At 41.5% G+C, this 18,568-nt stretch overlaps 1 protein-coding gene across 2 annotated transcripts in view; it reads left to right on the forward strand.

Annotated features, from left to right (window-relative positions):
- itfg1 (integrin alpha FG-GAP repeat containing 1) overlaps positions 1-18,568 on the forward strand; it is a 287,768-nt gene that overhangs the window by 82,954 nt on the left and 186,246 nt on the right. For both annotated transcript variants that reach the window (XM_078544345.1, XM_078544346.1), the window contains 2 exons: positions 12,014-12,072; positions 15,323-15,413. In XM_078544345.1, the coding sequence (XP_078400471.1) occupies positions 12,014-12,072; positions 15,323-15,413 (150 nt within the window). The remainder of the gene's footprint in view (positions 1-12,013; positions 12,073-15,322; positions 15,414-18,568) is intronic.

Consider the following 18,568-nt stretch of genomic DNA (forward strand, 5'->3'; position numbering starts at 1 on the left):
CCTATTCCCAGAAATAGTGATCAAGAAGTTGGGGAATGCAAGATATGGGGTATATGAAGGTGGAGGTATGGGAGTTTATAGCCTGCAAGATTTTAATAACAAATTCAGAATTTTTTTTTGATTGTGCTAAACCTTTACCTTAAAGTCCTGAGACAACATGACTCTCCAACCAGTTAAACTGAAGAACCCTCGCTGAGACACACAGGGCAGAATTTTCCATGAATGAGACCAAGTGCGGTGGTGGGCAGTTTCGGCAGTGCCCACCCCGCTGTCTGGAATGGCAGGAAATCATGCTCAATTCTGTGCTTGGAGCCTCATTAATTATGCAAAGGCACGTATCGGTCCAAATCACCTGGCGGGTTGGGAATTGATTGATGCGACTGCTGTCAACTGGCGGGTTCAAAGGTCCAGGCACCATGTTTAAAGATAAAAGCAAAAAACTGTGGATGCTGGAAATCCAAAACAAAAACATAAAAATACCTGGAAAAGCTCAGCAGGCCTGACAGCATCTGCGGAGAGGAACACAGCCAACATTTCGAGACATGTTTAAAGACTAGTCCAACACACAGCCTCACTCTCCAGCCCACTGGGATGTCTGGCAGCCAGAAGAGGAAAGCTGAAAGCCTGAAGGAGAAGACAGCACCTTGCTTCACACGCCAGACCCTCCAACCTTTTATCAGAGTGGTGCAGGCGCAAAGGCACACGCTCTACCCCAGAGATGGCTGCAGGAAGCACAGCAGCCTCATCTCTCCAGCCTGGGAAGTCGTCCGAAATGCCACCCAGTGCAGGAAGAGGATGAATGATCTCACCCACTCTGACAGGGTAAGTCATCCTTTAACTCCCTCCAATATCAAACTCTATTCATGGCATCATGCACTCAACGGGCTACTGTCTTCAGGGATCTCACGCAACCATTAGCGGGGGCACATATCAACATTCATTCTCTCACCTAGACTTTCACATCGCCACCATCCCATCGATCATGTTGCTCACACTCCATCCCCTGGCACTTCTAGCGAAGGCTTACCACACACAGGGAGCATACATCTCATCCAACCTCTGCTACCTCCCTTCTCATAATATGCAGCTCTTTCTTCTTCGTACAGGCCAAGCTGGCGCACAGCAGGCACAAGAGATTGCAGACTGGGGGAGGGACAGCCGACAGCATTGCCCTCACTGAGTTTGAGGAGGCTGAAGCCAAGCTGACTGGGGAGTTCAGGGATTGCTCCAGTGGGGAAGGGGTGATCGGCCTCTCCCTCCAACTTAGCACAGATCACAGCTGCATCACTTCATCAAATCCTGACATTCACTGTGAGTCACATGCAGTCTTGTCTAGCTCATGCTCATTAACTGAAACTCTATTTTCTAGGCACCAGCAGACCAAAGCCACCAAGCCAGTCTAGCACCAGTGCAAGCTCACAGACTTCATCCGAAGAGGAAGCTCCTTAAGAACCGTCACAGAACTCGCGCGCACTTTTTAAAAATTCATTCATTCACAGGATGTGGGCTTCATTGGCTGGGCCAGCATTTATTGCCCATCCCTAGTTGCCCTTGATAAGGTGTTGGTGAGCTGTCGTCTTGAACTGCTGCAATCCATGTGGTGTACGTACAACCACAGTACTGTTAGGAAGGGAGTTCCAGGATTTTGACCCAGCGACAGTGAAGGAATGGCGATATATTTCCAAGTCAGGATGGTGAGTGACTTGGGGGGGAACTTCCAGGCGGTGGTGTTCCCATCTATCTGCTATCCTTGTCCTTCTAGATGTTAGTAGTCGTGACTTTGGAAGGTGCTGTATAAGGAGCCTTGGTGAACTCCTGCAATGCATCTTGTAGATGATACATACTGCTGCTATTGTGCGACGGTGGTGGAGGGAGTGAATGTTTGTGGATGTGGTGCCAATCAGGCAGACTGCTTTGTCCTGGCTGGTGTCAAGCTTCTTGAGCATTGTGAGAACTGCACTCATCCAGGCAAGTGAGGAGTACTCCATCACACTCCTGACTTGTGCTTTGTAGATGATGGGCAGGCTTTGGGGAATCAGGAGGTGAGTTACTCGTCACAGGATTCCTAGCCTTTGACCTGCTCTTGTAGCCACAGTAATTATGTGGTTAGTCCTGTTCAGTTTCTGGTCAGTGGTAACCCCCAGGATGTTGATAGTGGGGGATTCAGTGATGGTAATGTCATTGAACCTCAAGGGGCGATGGTTAGATGCTCTCTTGTTGGAGATGGTCATTGCCTGGCACTTGTGTGGCGTGAATGTTACTTGACACTTGTCAGCCTAAGTCTGGATATTGTCCAGCTCTTGCAGCATTTGGACATGAACCCTCCACCAGCTCAAAGACACATAAGTCAGTGGGGCACAGCTCTAGATTAGGCTTGGCCTCACTTTCTGGAGAACACCTCACTGACACATCCCCGCAGCAGTCAGAGGCTGAAATAGACCAGGTCTCGGGCACTCAGGGCTGCTGGAGACCAGCCACCTGCTCAGTCCGAGTCAGATGATGAGCCTATGGAAGCAGCCACCAAATCAATGCTGGAGATGCAACGACAGGCGGCGGAACATCAGGCAGAGATTCAACAATCATTCAGCAGACTAGAGCAAACAATGGAGAGTCCTCCACGTTCTGTCTGATGTCGTGGCGCCGAAATGCGAGCGCCTACAGGTCACTATGGAAAGGCTGGCGACCACCATGGAGACCTTGGTCCATCTGGCCTTGCCGGATTTGTGCTTGGCTCTGCACTCCATGGCCACACACACTGGTGGACACCATCAAGATGTAGACGACATGGGGATGAGGCCACTTGACCTCCCTCCAGGTACACCATCTTCTGCAGGAGACAGGGAGGGGTCATTTGGAACGCACAGGGAGGATGAGCATCAGACGGACACCACGGGGTCCTCCTGTGAAGATACTCCAAGGGTGTGCAACCACTCACAGCCCCCCTGCCTGTGACTCCATCCAATCAAGCTTCTCAGGCCGCCGAGGGCACTTCTGCCCCTGAGTAAGTGACTATCAGGCCGGGGCCTTCCAAGCCTCGGGCCACCAGAGGACGTTCACCAAGGTCAGCACAGACATCAGGATGTAGCAGTCCAGTAGACTGCCTCCACCTCTGCTGTGGATGTCGGGGCTGCACCCAGGAGCAGCAGTAGAGTTAGGACAGTTAAGAAAAATTGATGTCACTTTTGGGTCACAAGTATGCTAGACATGCAAATAAATTGCACTTTTGTTAATACATTTGATGGTTATGTGAATGTTCCTGTCAGCTGAAGGTGTTGTGATTTTGTACTTTGGAACCCTCTTTTTTTCGACGTTTAGTCTTCCTTCCACTGAGTGATAGTGTCTCACTGTGGGATTCATGTTCTTGTGATGTCAGCCTCAGTTAAACTAGTCTCTGCACCTTTGTGTGATGTCAGGGAGATGTGTTTAAATCTTTATTGAAAATGTGTTGTAAGCGTTTCTAACCCTTACAGGGCAGCTCATCAACATTCATATTCTAGCGGCATTTGTGTCATCTCAGTGATAGTGGCAGAAGAAAAGACATGCACGGGGAGGAGGAGAACCCTAGACATATCCACATCTCAGTCGGAGCATAGTTTGCATCATTAGATGGTGGCGAAGACTTCAATTCTTCTCTCGCATCACTCTTGTTCCCAAGTGGGCTTTCAGTTCCCAGAGTGAGCTCACTCACAGGGCCCCATGGACCAAAGCAAAGATCATGGCCTGGTAATTCGTGAGGTTAGAGCACATATGTGTGGATGCGGTACTTGTTCTCGCTGCAAGTGGGTAGATGTCACTTGAGTTGAAAGAAAATGGCATTGAGGGCTAGGAGAGGTGTAGCCATATTCCCTCACTTAACTTTACTCTTCCTGGAACTTGTCAGCAACTAACTTATCACAGGCATGCCTCCCCACGTCTGACTTCCTCCATGGTGTGATCGTGCTCATACTGACCCTCAGCAGCCTCTTGAGGTTCTGGGCCTCCAGATCTATATCCTCTGATGAGCTCATCCTCCTCCATTTACTTCCTGGCAGGGATTCACCTCTTTGCTTTGCCAGATTGTGAAGGACGCAACACGCTGCGATGATGCAGGAAACTGGGTCGGGAGTGTATTGAAGTAAGCCACCTGGATGGCCCAAGCATCTGAAGCACATCTTCAGAATCCCTATGATCCGCTCTATAAGGGAGCATGTGGAGCTGTGAGCAGCATTGTACCTCTCTGTGGGAACAACTCTGAGAGTGATACATTGGTGTTATCAGCCAGCGTTTCAGTGGGCGTCCCTTATCCCCAAGCAGCCATCCCTGCAGACATAGTGGCCCCTCGAAAATCTCAGGCACCTGGAAGTGACTCAGGATGTAGGAGTCATGGCAACTCCCAGGGTACCGTGCACAAACGTGGAGTATTTGCTTCCGATGATCACACACCAATTGTACATTGATGGAATGATAGCCCTTGTGTTTTATAAACATTAGGGCCTGCTGCCATGGAGCCTGTATAGCCTCATGGGTGCAGTCTATTTCACCCTGCACCCTTGGGAAGCTTGAGATGGCAGCGAAGCCAGTGAATCTCGCAGCCTGGCTATCATCATCCAGAGCAAGCCTGACATAATGATAAAAACAAAAAACTGCGGAAATCCAAAACAAAAACAGAAATACCTGGAAAAACTCAGCAGGTCTGGCAGCATCGGCGGAGAAGAACAAAGTTGACGTTTCGAGTTCTCATGACCCTTCCACAGAACTAAGTAAAAATAGGAGAGGGGTGAAATAATGACATAATGATGACTCTCATGTAAAGGGCATCTGTGACCTCCTGTATGCATCGATATGTTGTGACCTGAGAAATACCACACAGGTCCCCTGTTGATCCTTGGAAAGAACCAGAGGACATGAAATTGAGTGCTGTGGTCACCTTCAAAGCCACTGGCAGGGGATCCCCTCCAACTCCACGTGGCGTCAGGTCTTCACGAATATGTGATGTGCCAGAGCTCAGGACAAGCGCAGTCATGCATTGTCTCTCGCTCATTTGTAAATAGGAGGTTCTTCTATGATAAACCCCAAGTCTGGCGAGTTGCCCCGGCTGCCTGGGGGGGTCTCCTCCTGACCCTCCTGTACATGCTGTGACTCCGCTTGACCATGTCACTCCTGCTGGAGATACCCAAGGAATTTCCTATCCCTTCTCCATCACCTCCATTGCATTAGGACCCTGACAAAGGCAGCATTTAGCCCTGGAGCCACATGTGCTTTTGCCTTCTCTCTGAAAGGAAACATTGAAGACATTAATGATTCAAGGGGCAAGAAAGCGAAGCTCAGAAGATGACAGGTTTGTGAACTGTAAGGGTCCATAGTTTTTTCTGCCCTACTTGGTGGCTGATGCCACCTTTTCCCTGAGACACTAGCACAAACATCGAGGTGACCAAGATGGCATCACAGATATGTAACATCTTGAGCCCTGTGTGGGATGCTAAAGTTTCAGTGAGATGAGTGACCCAACCTAGCTCTGTGCGCCAATCTCTGATATTGGCATATTAATGACCAATCAGTTGCATATGGTCAATGTCGGATGCCCTTTGGCCTGTTAGTGTCAATTCTGATGAATGCATGACAGGTCTTCATTGATGGAATGCCTCCTTCACTATTGACTGCATTCACAAATTCTACATTCCTATTTGTTACTCTTGAGATGCAGCGACTGTGATGTGAAGCCACTGAGTTCTGAGCAGCACTTTAACAGTGCTAATGAAGCCATAGGCTTTCAGGGGCTTTCATCGCAAGGAGGTCTTCCTCTTTCCTTTCTAAGCAGAGACCTGCTCACTCCTGCGGCAACAAGAGGTTAGAGGGCAACCCCCTCGTGTTCGCCCGTCCCCTTCACTGCCATTCCAAAGCCTTCCCTCCCCATTGCCCACCTTGTGTTTGCCTTTGCCTCTCTCTGCCATAACACCGCCTTCCCTCACCGTTGCCCCCCTTGTGTTCATCAACCCCGCCCTCGCCTCACAGCCCACCCCCGGTTGAAATGCTGGTTTCTGAAAGCAGAAGCCCGCATGAGTACCACAGCACAGTGGTGTTCCTCGGGACAATGTAGGCAAAGAGCAAGAGCAGACCAACCCCACAGTCCTAGCAGAGGTGGTGTTCATCACAACAAGACTGGCGCAGTGCTATGGCGGATAGGCTATGTATGTTCCATTCACCTCGAAGTTACCAGCAAACTGAGGTTCGACTTGTGTACCCCACCCCTTTTTAAACGGATTTGAGGTGGCGTAATTTCCTGCTGGCTGATGCAAGATTGGAAGGCCTGGTAAGATTCTGGTGAGCAGCTGCTTTAATGAACATTCATGACATGTTAATGAATACAAAAAGCGTTCACGCCACTCGTCAGTGAGATAATTGACTTGCCATAAACACACCATTGGGAGAATTGCAACCTATTTTTATGATGGCGGACTTGCAACGTTTTGCCTGCCGCTGGATTCTCTGGTCCCACCCACCACGAAACCCGCCATGGGCGGGATGGGAAAATTCCCCCCACAGATTCTAAACCAGGAAGTATAAATTACAATATTTAATTCATAGTAAAATCATGCACAGAAATTAAAATAGAGAAAGAAAGATGGCATTGAGTGTAAGAGACAAAATGATCCCTTCTAATGGTACTTTACGTGCACCAGTAACTTCCAGTTTGGGCAAGTATTGTGAACAGGAATATGAGCCATTCATCATGTTAGGAGGAACCGACGTCAAGAAAGATTTTACATTCGTATATACATATACACATATATACATATGATATATATATATATATACTGATATTTCGCAGTATATAAAATCATTGTCTATATATGATGATCAAGCGATCAAAATTGATTCAGAAAAATTGCTTTAAGCAATTCCTTTAGCTTGAACAAGAAGATAACGTTTCTAAGAAAAAAAAGTGACAATGCACAATGTTATGAATATTTATGTATCATGACTTCCTTCTGAAATAATTGGTAAATTTTTGTATTCTTGGTTGTATTCTCATCCAAAGGAGCAACTTGCATCTTTATCCCAGGAATGAATTGGAATGTACAATTTCATTGATATTTGAAGATGAAGGCAAGGGGCAAAAAGTGTTCCATATAGTTCTGATGTTCTCTCAAATTGACAAAATACTAGTCCAGATAGGGTAATTTCTATAAATGGTTGCACATGTACTATAAATGCACTCTCCCTGTAAACGATGATGGATTCTTTTGTTGTTTCAACGGATGACTATTGCACAAGGAAACCAGTTGTTCACTGCCTAGGTCGGGTTCATCTCATTTATGACGTTAAACTCCATTTTGATTGGCAGATTTGATTGTAGGTACATGTGAAGTCACTGTTGGAGTGGGTGAAAGCCCCACCTTTGCAGCATGCTCACTTGTCCTGAAGGGACTTGACTGTTCTCAAATATTGAGATTGCGTGATGACAGGCTTCTCTATTTGGACCTGTCCACAGTTGATTTTCCCAGGTTCTGAGATTGACTTTCAGAATGTCTTCATATCTAAGTTTGGGATGTCCTATGGTGCAGGTTCTGGTTCTCAGTTGGCTGTAGAATACTGCCTTTTGTACGATAGAATCCTCCATGCGGATCACATGGCCAACCCAGCAAAACTGAGCTCTGATGAGCCTGCTCTCAATATCAGGTATGCAGCACCTTGTACGAACTTTGATGTTGAGTGTTTCGTCCTACCACTTGATGTTGTAGGTACATTTTAAGCAAAGAAGATGGAATGCATTTAGTTGCTTTACGTGGCATTGGTAGGTTGTCCATGCCTTGGAGCCATAGAGAAGTGATGAAAACCACTGCCTGGTGGACTTTGATCTTTGTTTTGAGATAAATGCCATATTTTCTCCAAAGCACATAGGTTTGCCTGCTGAATGTTAAGCTTGCTCCCTGTAAGGAACACAACTCTTTAAATGAAAAAGGAGCAAATCAATATTGACTACAGTGCATTTTAAGCACATAATAGTTACTTTGTAAGGATTCCTGTTGCTTTGAAGTTAAAATAGTTGCCACTGAAAGTCTTCGCCTGCAAAAATAAATAAATGTGTAAGTTTTAAAATCACAATTTTTCTGGTTTTCTTTAAAAAGTATCTGTTAATTAAGAACTTAATAAATAGAAGGAGTAGTAAACTATATGGCCTCTTGAGTCTGTTCTGCTATTCAGTAAGATCATGGCTAAACTACATCACTCTCTTGCCCGATCGCCATATTCTTTGATTCCATTAGTGCGCAAAATTATCAAATATACTCATGGGTGAAATCTTAGCAGCAGGGCAGAGGCGGCTTTGGTGGTGGCAGAAGGAAGGTTTTGAACAATGCAGGTCAGATCAGCCACCCGTCGCATTACTGTCTCTGTCCAGTCTTACCGGAGGCAGATGTGCAATGGAAATGGCTACCTGCCCACCCGACAGTGGAGGGCAGCCAATTATTACCGGTTAACACCATTTAGGGCCAGACTCTGGATGCTGCTGGGATCTTAGCTGGCGGTGGTCAGGCCCCACACTGCAGCCAAGGCCCATCAGGTTCCCTGCAAGCAAGTTTGCAGTGGTGGGCAAGGGAAGCCTGCTTTATTTATCCCCTCCAAATGAAGAAATTTATCCTTCTCTCAGTCCTAGATGGCCAACTTCTTATCCTGAAGTTATGATCCATGGTTCCAGACTCTCTGACCATGGAAAGCAACATCTCAGTATCTACCCTGTCAAATCCTCTAAGAAGTTAATGTTTCTGTAAGATCACTTCACATTTCTGTAAACTCCAGGGAATATCAGCTTTTCTACTCAATCTCTCCTCATAGCCTAGCTTTGTTATCCCAGGAATCAGTCTAGTGAGCCTTTGTTGCACTCCTTCTGAGGCAAGTATACCCTTCCTTAGGTTAGCAGACTAAAACTGTATACAGTGCTCCATGTGTGGTCTATGTCTTACCAAAGCTTTACGTAATTGCAACGAGACTTTCTTACTGTTATACTGTAATCCCCTTGCAGTAAAGGCTAACATATCCTCATTGCTTGCTGTACCTGAACAAAATAAAATTGAACCATGTAATAAAATTGCCCATTGTACTGATAGCTATAAAGGCTGCTTGTAGGATCATCAAAACACGTAAGGGTAACAAAAGAGTTTTCATTTTTGTAGTTAAAGAACCTCTTGACAGAAAAGCTGAAAATTACCATAAGTTGATCTTCTATCAGCCATATTACTTGAAATTCATTTTATATAATATTTTAGATCATTCTTTCTATTGTTTATTAAAGCTGATTTTTTTTATTGGAATGTATATCTTGATGATGTTAATCATAAGGTGCCATTGCCATAATCGCTGCCATTCAGTCTAAGAAGCAATAAATCCATGTTGAAACATTTTTAGATAGAAGGCACTATTTGTGGAACTCTACAAATTTTTGCCTGTGAAAGGTTTCACTTGAAGCAGCAAGCTGCATTAATTTTCCTAACTACGCTTACAAAAACTGGCAGTTAGTACACATTAATTAATTCTTAAAACTTGCAAGTGTTACCTGCACAGATTGTTTTCTTTCCCACCATGGGTTAAATTTTCTCATGTTTATCAGTTTCTGAAGCACAGAAGGACTACTAAATGAATATTAGTGTGTTTCTTTTCTCTTCCCTCCCTTTCATTTTCATATCTTTACTTCAACTGAGAAGGTAGGTAGATCATCCATCAATTTCTCCAGCACAATCAATGCGATGATTACAAGTAGACATTGTTCTTGTCACCTCATAATAAGCATGCCTAGGAAGCTGTCCCAAGTGATATTTAACCAATGTCATTCCAAATTGACAAGTTGAATGATGGAAAGCTTTGGGATTTGGTACACAGCCATCTGAAAATTGTTGGGCAGAAGTTCCCTTATCCTGTCAATTATGTTGAGCAGACTAAATCTGAAACTGCCTGGTTATGAACCTTGTAACGTACCAACCATTTTGCCAAATTTATGGCCTGTTCCCATTCCCTTTTGCTGCTAGAGTTTCTGAAAATGGAAACTTAAGCCAAGTATAACTTAATTGCACACAAATTGACCAATTAAGCAATACTGTATATCTAGCTAATAAATTTAGGCCTACTTGAATAATAAAGGGAGATGGCTTTGATCATAAGACAGTAATTTATTCATTTATTAATTTTGAGATCCAAACTTCATCAGTTTATAATCACTTGAATCCTTAAACATATGCCTTTGAATTCATTATTTTTATTAATAATAATTGTTGCATTTTTCAATTTTTGTGCGTTTGATTCTATTACTGACTTAATGTGCACACCAACTCAACATGTTCTGTATGCTTGAAGTGTGATGACATTTACACAAGAAGCTTAATGATTTCCCTATCATTGCTGTAAGTTTATTAGGAAATCTGCAGTTAATTATCAAGGACCTAGCATTTCTGAGTGTATTAACAGGCGTTTCTATTTACATATGTGGCAACACCCAAAATCCATCGCAAAACCATTTTTTAATGAGTAAAGTATTTCATCCTTTGCACAAATTAAAATTGTAATCTTTTTATCAGCTGAATATAAATAGAAACAAGCTCAAAATATTCTGTCTCTAAATTCCTTGCAGATTGAGAACTCATTAAAGTTGCAAAATGGGCACTGACCTGATCTCTGGCTTCTTATGTTATTCCAGATCTGTCATGTGAAGTGCCATATGGTTTGAAAGATTATTACTGTTACTTCCAGACAAATAATGAATCCTTTAAAAATGTAGTTCTGCTTTATTTTCAAATGTCACCCTAAAGTATGATGCAGTACTGCACTGCAGGTTTATCTTTGGTTTCATATGTAGATCTTTTATTGTGTGATAAGGCCTCTTTGTTCATTTAGGATCATTGTCCTTCACTAAGTTGTTTCACAAGTTTAGAGATGCCTTAGAGTGGGGATTAGGGTGTTTCTTTACACTTATCCCTCAAACTGATGAAGACAGGAGAGAACAGCCTTCAATGACACATGCTTTGTGTCCAATTTCGTGATGCAGCTTGAAAAATTACATAAAAATTGGATTTTCAAGTTGATTATTTTCTTATCTTCTAGCAGGAATGTTCGGATGCATGCATTATGTACTTAGTTAACCTTTGCTGCGTGTGGAGGTTAATTCTAAAGAACCATACAACCGTTTTTAGATTCACTGCTTTGTATCTGAACTACATTAGATGTGCAATATCTGGATTGGGACAGTACAAAGCATGGATTTAGCAATTTTACATATTAAATTTCATGACTAGCATATTGTACCAAAAATACTACTGAAAGCAGCTCACGTATCTTTATGATTAATTAATACAAACTGTTATTACATTATTCTTCAGTATATTTTTGTGGATATAAACCTTGGCCCAATGGTAGCAGTATGACCAGGAGTCTAAAGATCATGGATTCAAGCCCCACTCTCGGAATTAAGAACATAATTAAATTGACACTTCAGCGCAGTATTGAGGGACCACTGCACTGCGAGAAGTTCCATCTTTCAAATGAGACAATAAATCAAGGACCTGTCTGTCCCCTAGTGTAGACAAAAAATATTTTATGGTACTATTTAAAGAGGAGGGAAGTTCTGTGGCGTGGCCAACATTTATCCCTCAGATAACAGATTTCATAAAAACAAATTAACTGGGCATAATCTTATCGCTGTTATATAGGAACTGGTTGGACGTGCATTGACGATCAAGTCTACCAATAATACAAGAGCGATCATACGTCAAGAATAATTAGTTGACTGAAACATTTTGAACATTCTAAGGATCTGAAAGATGTTATATAAATACAAGTTTGTTTTGCTTTCTATGTGACAATATGCATTTGGTATGGTTTCAATTAGCTGAGTAAATGAAATAGTTGTAGTTTCAAGACATGCATACATGCACATGTAAAATCCAAGATCTGACTTGTGTTTAAATGTGCATAATTCATCTTTAAGCAGTTTGTTAAAATATATGAATTGTTATTTATCTAATCATCTGTTTAAACTTTATTCCAGACTTATTTCTTACCACCAAAGAACCTGATGGAATTCACTTTGAGACATGGGAAAATAAGGTATTTCGCAATTGTTTTTGACTTTCTTAGTAAAGGAGTGACTGGCAATGGGAAAATGTGACACAAGTGAATTATGATTACATTGTAAAATTGCACTTAGGGCAGTTTATTGGAAAAGATGGAGAGAGTTTTGCTTTGCTTCTAATTATGCTGTATCTTTCCTGGGATGTTTGTTGACTCTGGAACCCTGAAATGAAGAATTATTCCATCTCACAGCAATAATATTACTCACCTTAATGAGCACAGAAAATATTTTTTTAAATCCATGCAACACTAGAATCTTTTGTGATATTATCCAAATGCCATCTTTTTGCATATAGTTTGTTGAAATGAATTGCGACGTGGGTGATCTTCTCCCATTTGAATAATTGTGGCAAAATTTCAGTCGGATTGTAGGCATATATCTCATCATCTTCATATTCATCGTTCTTTGTGAAATTCATTATTCCTTAAGCAGATATGCGTAAACCCCATTAAATTCCCTAATAGATCAGAGCTGATTAAAAAAAATGCTTAGAAACTTTTTTATTGAAATGTATTCAGAGAACACTACAAAACTGAAATGAATGAAAATGAAATTCAAGCAATTTCTTGATGAGAAATGGCAGGTAATGTGGATGTTGACTTGTACCATCTCCAACTGTAATAAGTGCAATTACAATTGAGTTTGAAACGGGCCTAAAGTTTACTATTATTAGTTACTATTATTGAACCATTACAATGTCTTGCCAGTTTGCGCAATGTTATCACTTAATATTGCAAATAAATCCTTATATCTCAATTGGTTTAATATTAGATTCATCGTAATATAATAGATTCATCATAACTTCATTCATCATGATAGACTATGTAGTATTCATCCAAAGTTATTCGGATCATGCTGCCAAGATATGGTCAACTGCAGAGAATTTTATACATGCCATATTTTGGAGCAGAGTAAATTAAATATTGCAACAGTTGGTCTGCAATAAACTTGAGTCCTCTGCAGTTTAGTTCTGTTCTGTCATGTCATTTTGCAGGTGGTTTTATGTCCTAGCTAAACAGTAATGGCAGTTGGATACATGACATCTGTCGGGTTAAATTAAAATGGCAGCGAAGAATAATAAGAGAGCAGATAGACAAATAGTAAAGTTTTAAACTGAGCAAAGAAACTTAGAGTTCAAAAGCACAAATCTTTGAAACTGATGAAACTGTTAAACCACTTGAGGCCTTAATAAATTTTCATAAATAGTGATACTGAGTGCAAAGCAAAGAGCTAATGCTAAACCTAGACAAATCATTAGTTAGATCACAGTTACAATGTTATCCATTTTTGGACATCTTACTATATAAAGAATGTCAAGACCATATAAAGGGTGCTGAAGAGATTTCTTGAGATAATACTAGAGTTGAGAGCCTTCAATTATGAGGAAAGCCTACAGAAATTGGATTTTCCATTCAAATGTAAACGGTTAAGAGACGATCTGATAGAGGTGTTTGAAACAATGATGAGTGAAGCATTAAAATCTATTTCCTCTAGTGGTGGGCCCATATTGTCAGGAAAGAAAATTTAGAAGAGATGAGAAATTAGGACAATTTTTTTAAAAATTAAAAATGCTTGTTTGGATACAGATTTCCCTAACAGAAAACGTGGAAGAAGCAGAATCCATCATAGCTTTTAAAAGTTAAATGGATAAAGATATGAAAAAAAAGAAATTGGAGAAAGTGCATGAGAACAAGACTTTATTAACTCTTTGAGAGACCCAGCACAGGTGTGATGTGTTGTAAAAATCTATAACTTTGTGGCAAGCTTTTGTAGCTCAATCTTGTAAATTATGCTCAAAGTTCTAAAGTTTGTATACTTCTGTTGAACTATTCTGGTATGATTTATTTGTTAGTGGAGGATGAACTTGCATAGAAACATGTTACATTATCTATGTTTGGAATGGTTTTCCTGAATTATTGATTATATCCAAAACGTTTTCAATTCTACAAAATACTGGGGATGCTAGAAACCTGAGAGAAAAAACAGATAATGCAAGAAATGCTCAGCAGGTCAGGCAGCATCTGTGGAGAGAGAAGGTTGTTTCAGGCCAATGACCTTTATTTAGAACTGGAAGAAACTCAAACTAGGGTATCTCTCATCCTTATCTTACACACTACCAACTTCAACATTCATCTTCTGCCACCTGCAATGTGTTGCCACTGCTAAATACATCTCTACCTTCCCTCCACTTTCATCATTTCAAAGGGACAGTTGCCTCAGTGGTCCATTCTTCTATTACTGCCAAAACCTCTGTTTTCCATGGTATCTTTCTGTATAAGCACAGGAGTTGCAACAGATGGCTTTCCCTCTTCTTCCTTCCCACCATTTAGGGTCCGTAAAACTTCTTTGAGGTGAAACAACAATTCACTTGTATTTCTTTCAATTTAGTATGCTGTATTTGCTTCTCACGATGCAATGTCCAGACCATTGGGAGACCTAACCAGATTGGGTGATAGTTTAGCTGAATATTTCCATTCAGTCCACAAGCATGACCTTGAGTTTCCTGTCATTTGGCATTTAAATTCTCTGTTCCACTCCCATTCTGTCCACAGCCTCTTACACTGTTTCAATGAACCCAAAGGAACCTCGAGGAACAGCACCTCATCTTTCCACTAGACATTTGACAACCTTCTACACTCAACATTGTTTTCAATAACTTCAGATCATAACCACTATTACTATATTATTCAAACAGGTGTTAGTAAGCTGAGGTGCTGTTGCCATTTCCATCTCGGTTAGATCCATCTGTTTATGTTTTGCCTCATCACAATCCCCTTTTCCCTTGCATCATCATCCCTTTTGTCATTTAAGCATTCCTTCCTCCCACCCTAGTATAGACTTAAACTGGAAGGCTGAACCTTGGTTTAATATGTCATTCAAAAGATGGCATCTCTCTCAACGTAGCATTTCCTCAGTACTGTGTTAAACAGTCAGCCTAATGGGACTTGTACACATAGGCTTACAACTCTTGAGTGTTACCAAGTAAACCAAACTGATCAGACTGAAGGCTGTAACAAAAGCTGATATTGCAACATGTTTTAAAATTATACTGGATTAATAGGCAAAATGTTAAGAAGTCTGTCATTTGCTAATTTAGGAATAATGTATTTATTAAATTATAAAGCAGCACACTGATTGTATAGAGACCACTGCTACAAATGTACAAATTTGCACTGGGGAGAAATTTTTTTTGTAACCGTTTGTCCATAAACTTACTCCCAACAGGATGGAAATTTCTCCAAAGCCCCTGCCCCCTATGACACAAAAAAACCTCCAAGTGCCAAGAAAATTGGACAGTCGGCTTTTGCTGATTTTGGTAAGATTTGCTGATCCTTTTCCTGTGATATGCTGAAAAATGTAGTTATTTAACACAGGCTTATTGAATCCTAAGTATACAAAATTGCTGCACAGATGGGAACAGAATTCTTTCTCTGCTTCTCTTAAAACAGAAAAAAATTAGAATAAAGAGTTTTTTTTCAAACTGCTCTTGGATCCAAAATGTCCTGCTAAATTACACAAACCACTTGCCTGCATTTTAGTTTTCTAAACAGTAAAATTAATCTTTTTATTTTAGTAGATTATACAGTGTACGTTGATTCATCCAACACTTTTGGCATTTTACACTTTGTAAATTAAGTGGTGCTTATTGCCTCTGTGTCTTTTCTAATGTCCCTTAAGCCTCCTCATTACCCACCCAGCAGTTCCAGGCTCTACCAACTACATCTTAATGTGCTTCTCTGTTCTGGTGGGTGGTTGTGCTCTTGTCCATCATCAGCTCCCTTGTGTTTTCCTCAGCTGGTAGCCTAGAGCAAGAGTTTTGCTGATTATTAACCTGGGTCACATGCTAGCTTACTCTCAAACTTTAATAATTTCATAGCCGTCTCTATTAAAAACCTTTAATGTAGATGTAATTCAATTATCCCTCAACCAATTTGGAATTAAAATGGTATCATCTGGAAAATTAAAAATAATTTCAGCTTATTGAAAACAATTGATGAAGGAGGCAACTGTCTGAAGCTGAACCAGACTGTATGCAATGTTGGTGTCATACTTGACCCCGAATGAGATGAGTTGTAATGAGGAAATTAAAAACATAATTTTCAGTCACCTGTGAAATTGACATTGGAGGTATAACATGTAGTAAGACAACAGTGATATTACCTTATTGTATTATATGGAAAGCATGGTTGCCTGCAAAGCAATTTTATTTTAAATAGGATATACCCTGTAGTATATCAGTAAATGATAGGTACAACAAAATGATACTTTCAAAGTGACTCAGAAAAAATAATCTGGCAGGATAACCATTTGAATATTAGCTCCCCTTCGGGCAATTTATATCATACATTTGCCCATTATGCAGTAAAAGATTGGGTGGAAGTCCTCTGTATTTTTGGTGGGGCTTTCACCTGCTTGATTTATGCTAAAAGTGGGTCAAACAACATTTTGGTTCAGGAGCTCAGTTGTCGAAAGCACCTGCCTGAAATCAGATGAGACTTAATAGCTATATCCAAAAGAGAATCCTGGACTTGTTTCAAGGCCCTACAATGTCCTCCATACTGGATTCACCCATTTTCTAAATGCGGCTATATTGGAAAGAGTCAGGAGGGATGCTGTGCCAAAATTATTTAAAGAGATCTTGGGCGCAATTGGAAAGTACCTGGATTAGTCCGTTTAAACTGCTGGTGGTTTTTTTGCTCCCATTTCTGCTGTGTTGGCTTTTGTATTCAACTACAAAATTTACAGAAGTTACTTTTTGGATCTGGAGGAGAATTTCTGCCATGGAATTTCTGCACAATTCCTTTCTCTTAACGTGGAGTGGTCTGACATTCCAGCTGGACAAGGAAGAGCAGAAAGAGTTGGAGAGACCTGCACCTGCAGGAAGGAGAGGGCAAATAAGGGAAAGTTGTGGGGAACCTTACTCCAAATGTGCACAGCAAAAGAACATCATACCTCTAATTATGCGAGCAACATTGTGTTTAGTGGCTCTGCTCCACTACGGAGGCTGTTTTGTCATCTACTGCAGCAATAAATGGGCCTTTCACCTATTCACACACTTCATTGCTAAAGGCTCTGAAGGTGACTGTGACTCTCAATTTCTAAGCCTCAAGGTCCTAAGATAAGGGAATTGCCCTCAAGAGAGTTTGAGTAAGTTAAGCCTCTATTCCCTAGAGTTTAGAAGAATTGCAACATATAAAATATTAAGAGGCTTGACAGGGTAGATGCTAAGAATATTTTCCATGTTGGGAAATCTAGAACACACGGTCACAGTCTCAGAATAAAGGGTCAGTCATTTAGGACTGAGATGAGAAGTTTATTCACTTAAAGGATTGTAATTCTTTGGAATTCTGCCCCTCAGAGAGCAGTGGATGCTTAGTCATTAAGTATATTCAAGACTGAGAATGATATAATTTTGAATACTGAGGAAATTGAGGGAAATGGGGATAGTGCAGGAAGGTGTAACTGAGATGGAAATCAGCCATGATCTTATTGAATGGTGAAGCAGGCTCAAAGGTCTGAATTCTCTTTCCCCTGGTTCTTGTGTTTATCAACAAATGGTGTAAGTAACATTTGCCTAATTGTAGTGTAGTCAGGCCTCATCTGGAATACTGCGTCCTGTTCTTAGTGCCATACTTGAAGGATGTGAAGGCATTGAAGAGGGTACAGAGGAGATTCACAAGAATGATTCCAGGGATAAAGAACTGTAGCTATGCAAATAGATTGGAGAGTTTGGGACTCTTTTTTTCCTTGGAGAAAAGAAGGCTAAGAGGAGATTTGATAGAGATATTCAAGATCTTGAGGGTTATGGACAGGGTAAATAGTGAGAAACTGTTCCCACTCAAGACAGCATTAAGAACAGAGGGCACAGATTCAAAATAATTGGCAAAAGGAGTAAATGTGATGTGAGGAAACATTTTTTCACCCAGAGGGCGGTTGGAGTTTGGAATGAACTTCCTGAGAGGGTGGGCAGTTGGAGTTTGGAATGAACTTCCTGAGAGGGTGGTGGAGGCAGGTTCAATCGAGGTGTTCAAAGGGGAATTGGATTGCTACCTGAAAAGAAAGCCTGGGCAAGGCTATGGGGATAAGGCAGGGGAGTGGGACTAGGTGGAATGCTCTTTCAGAGAGCCAGTGCAGATTTGATGAGCCAACTGGCCTCCTTCTGCACTATAAAGATTCTGTGATTCTGAGTGTACGCCGGCATGAAGCAGATTATGGATGTGCTCTTTGCCAAAGCCAATAGTTCATCTCCTTCCCCATGGAGCCAAAAAAGGAGTAAGACAAGGTTCTGGGCTTCACTAGGATTGCAGACTGCACCCGTATAGACTTGTGTGTTCTACATTAAAACCTCTAGTACATATGCGCACCAAGGGTTTCCACTCATTGACTATGCAGCTGAATTGCAATAACAGGCCGGTCTGTGCAGGTCTGTGCCCAGTTTCTTAACAGTTGCCTTCATCCTTTACCAATTAT

Source organism: Cetorhinus maximus, chromosome 6 (genome assembly GCF_964194155.1).
Source record: "Cetorhinus maximus chromosome 6, sCetMax3.hap1.1, whole genome shotgun sequence".
NCBI lineage: Eukaryota > Metazoa > Chordata > Chondrichthyes > Lamniformes > Cetorhinidae > Cetorhinus > Cetorhinus maximus.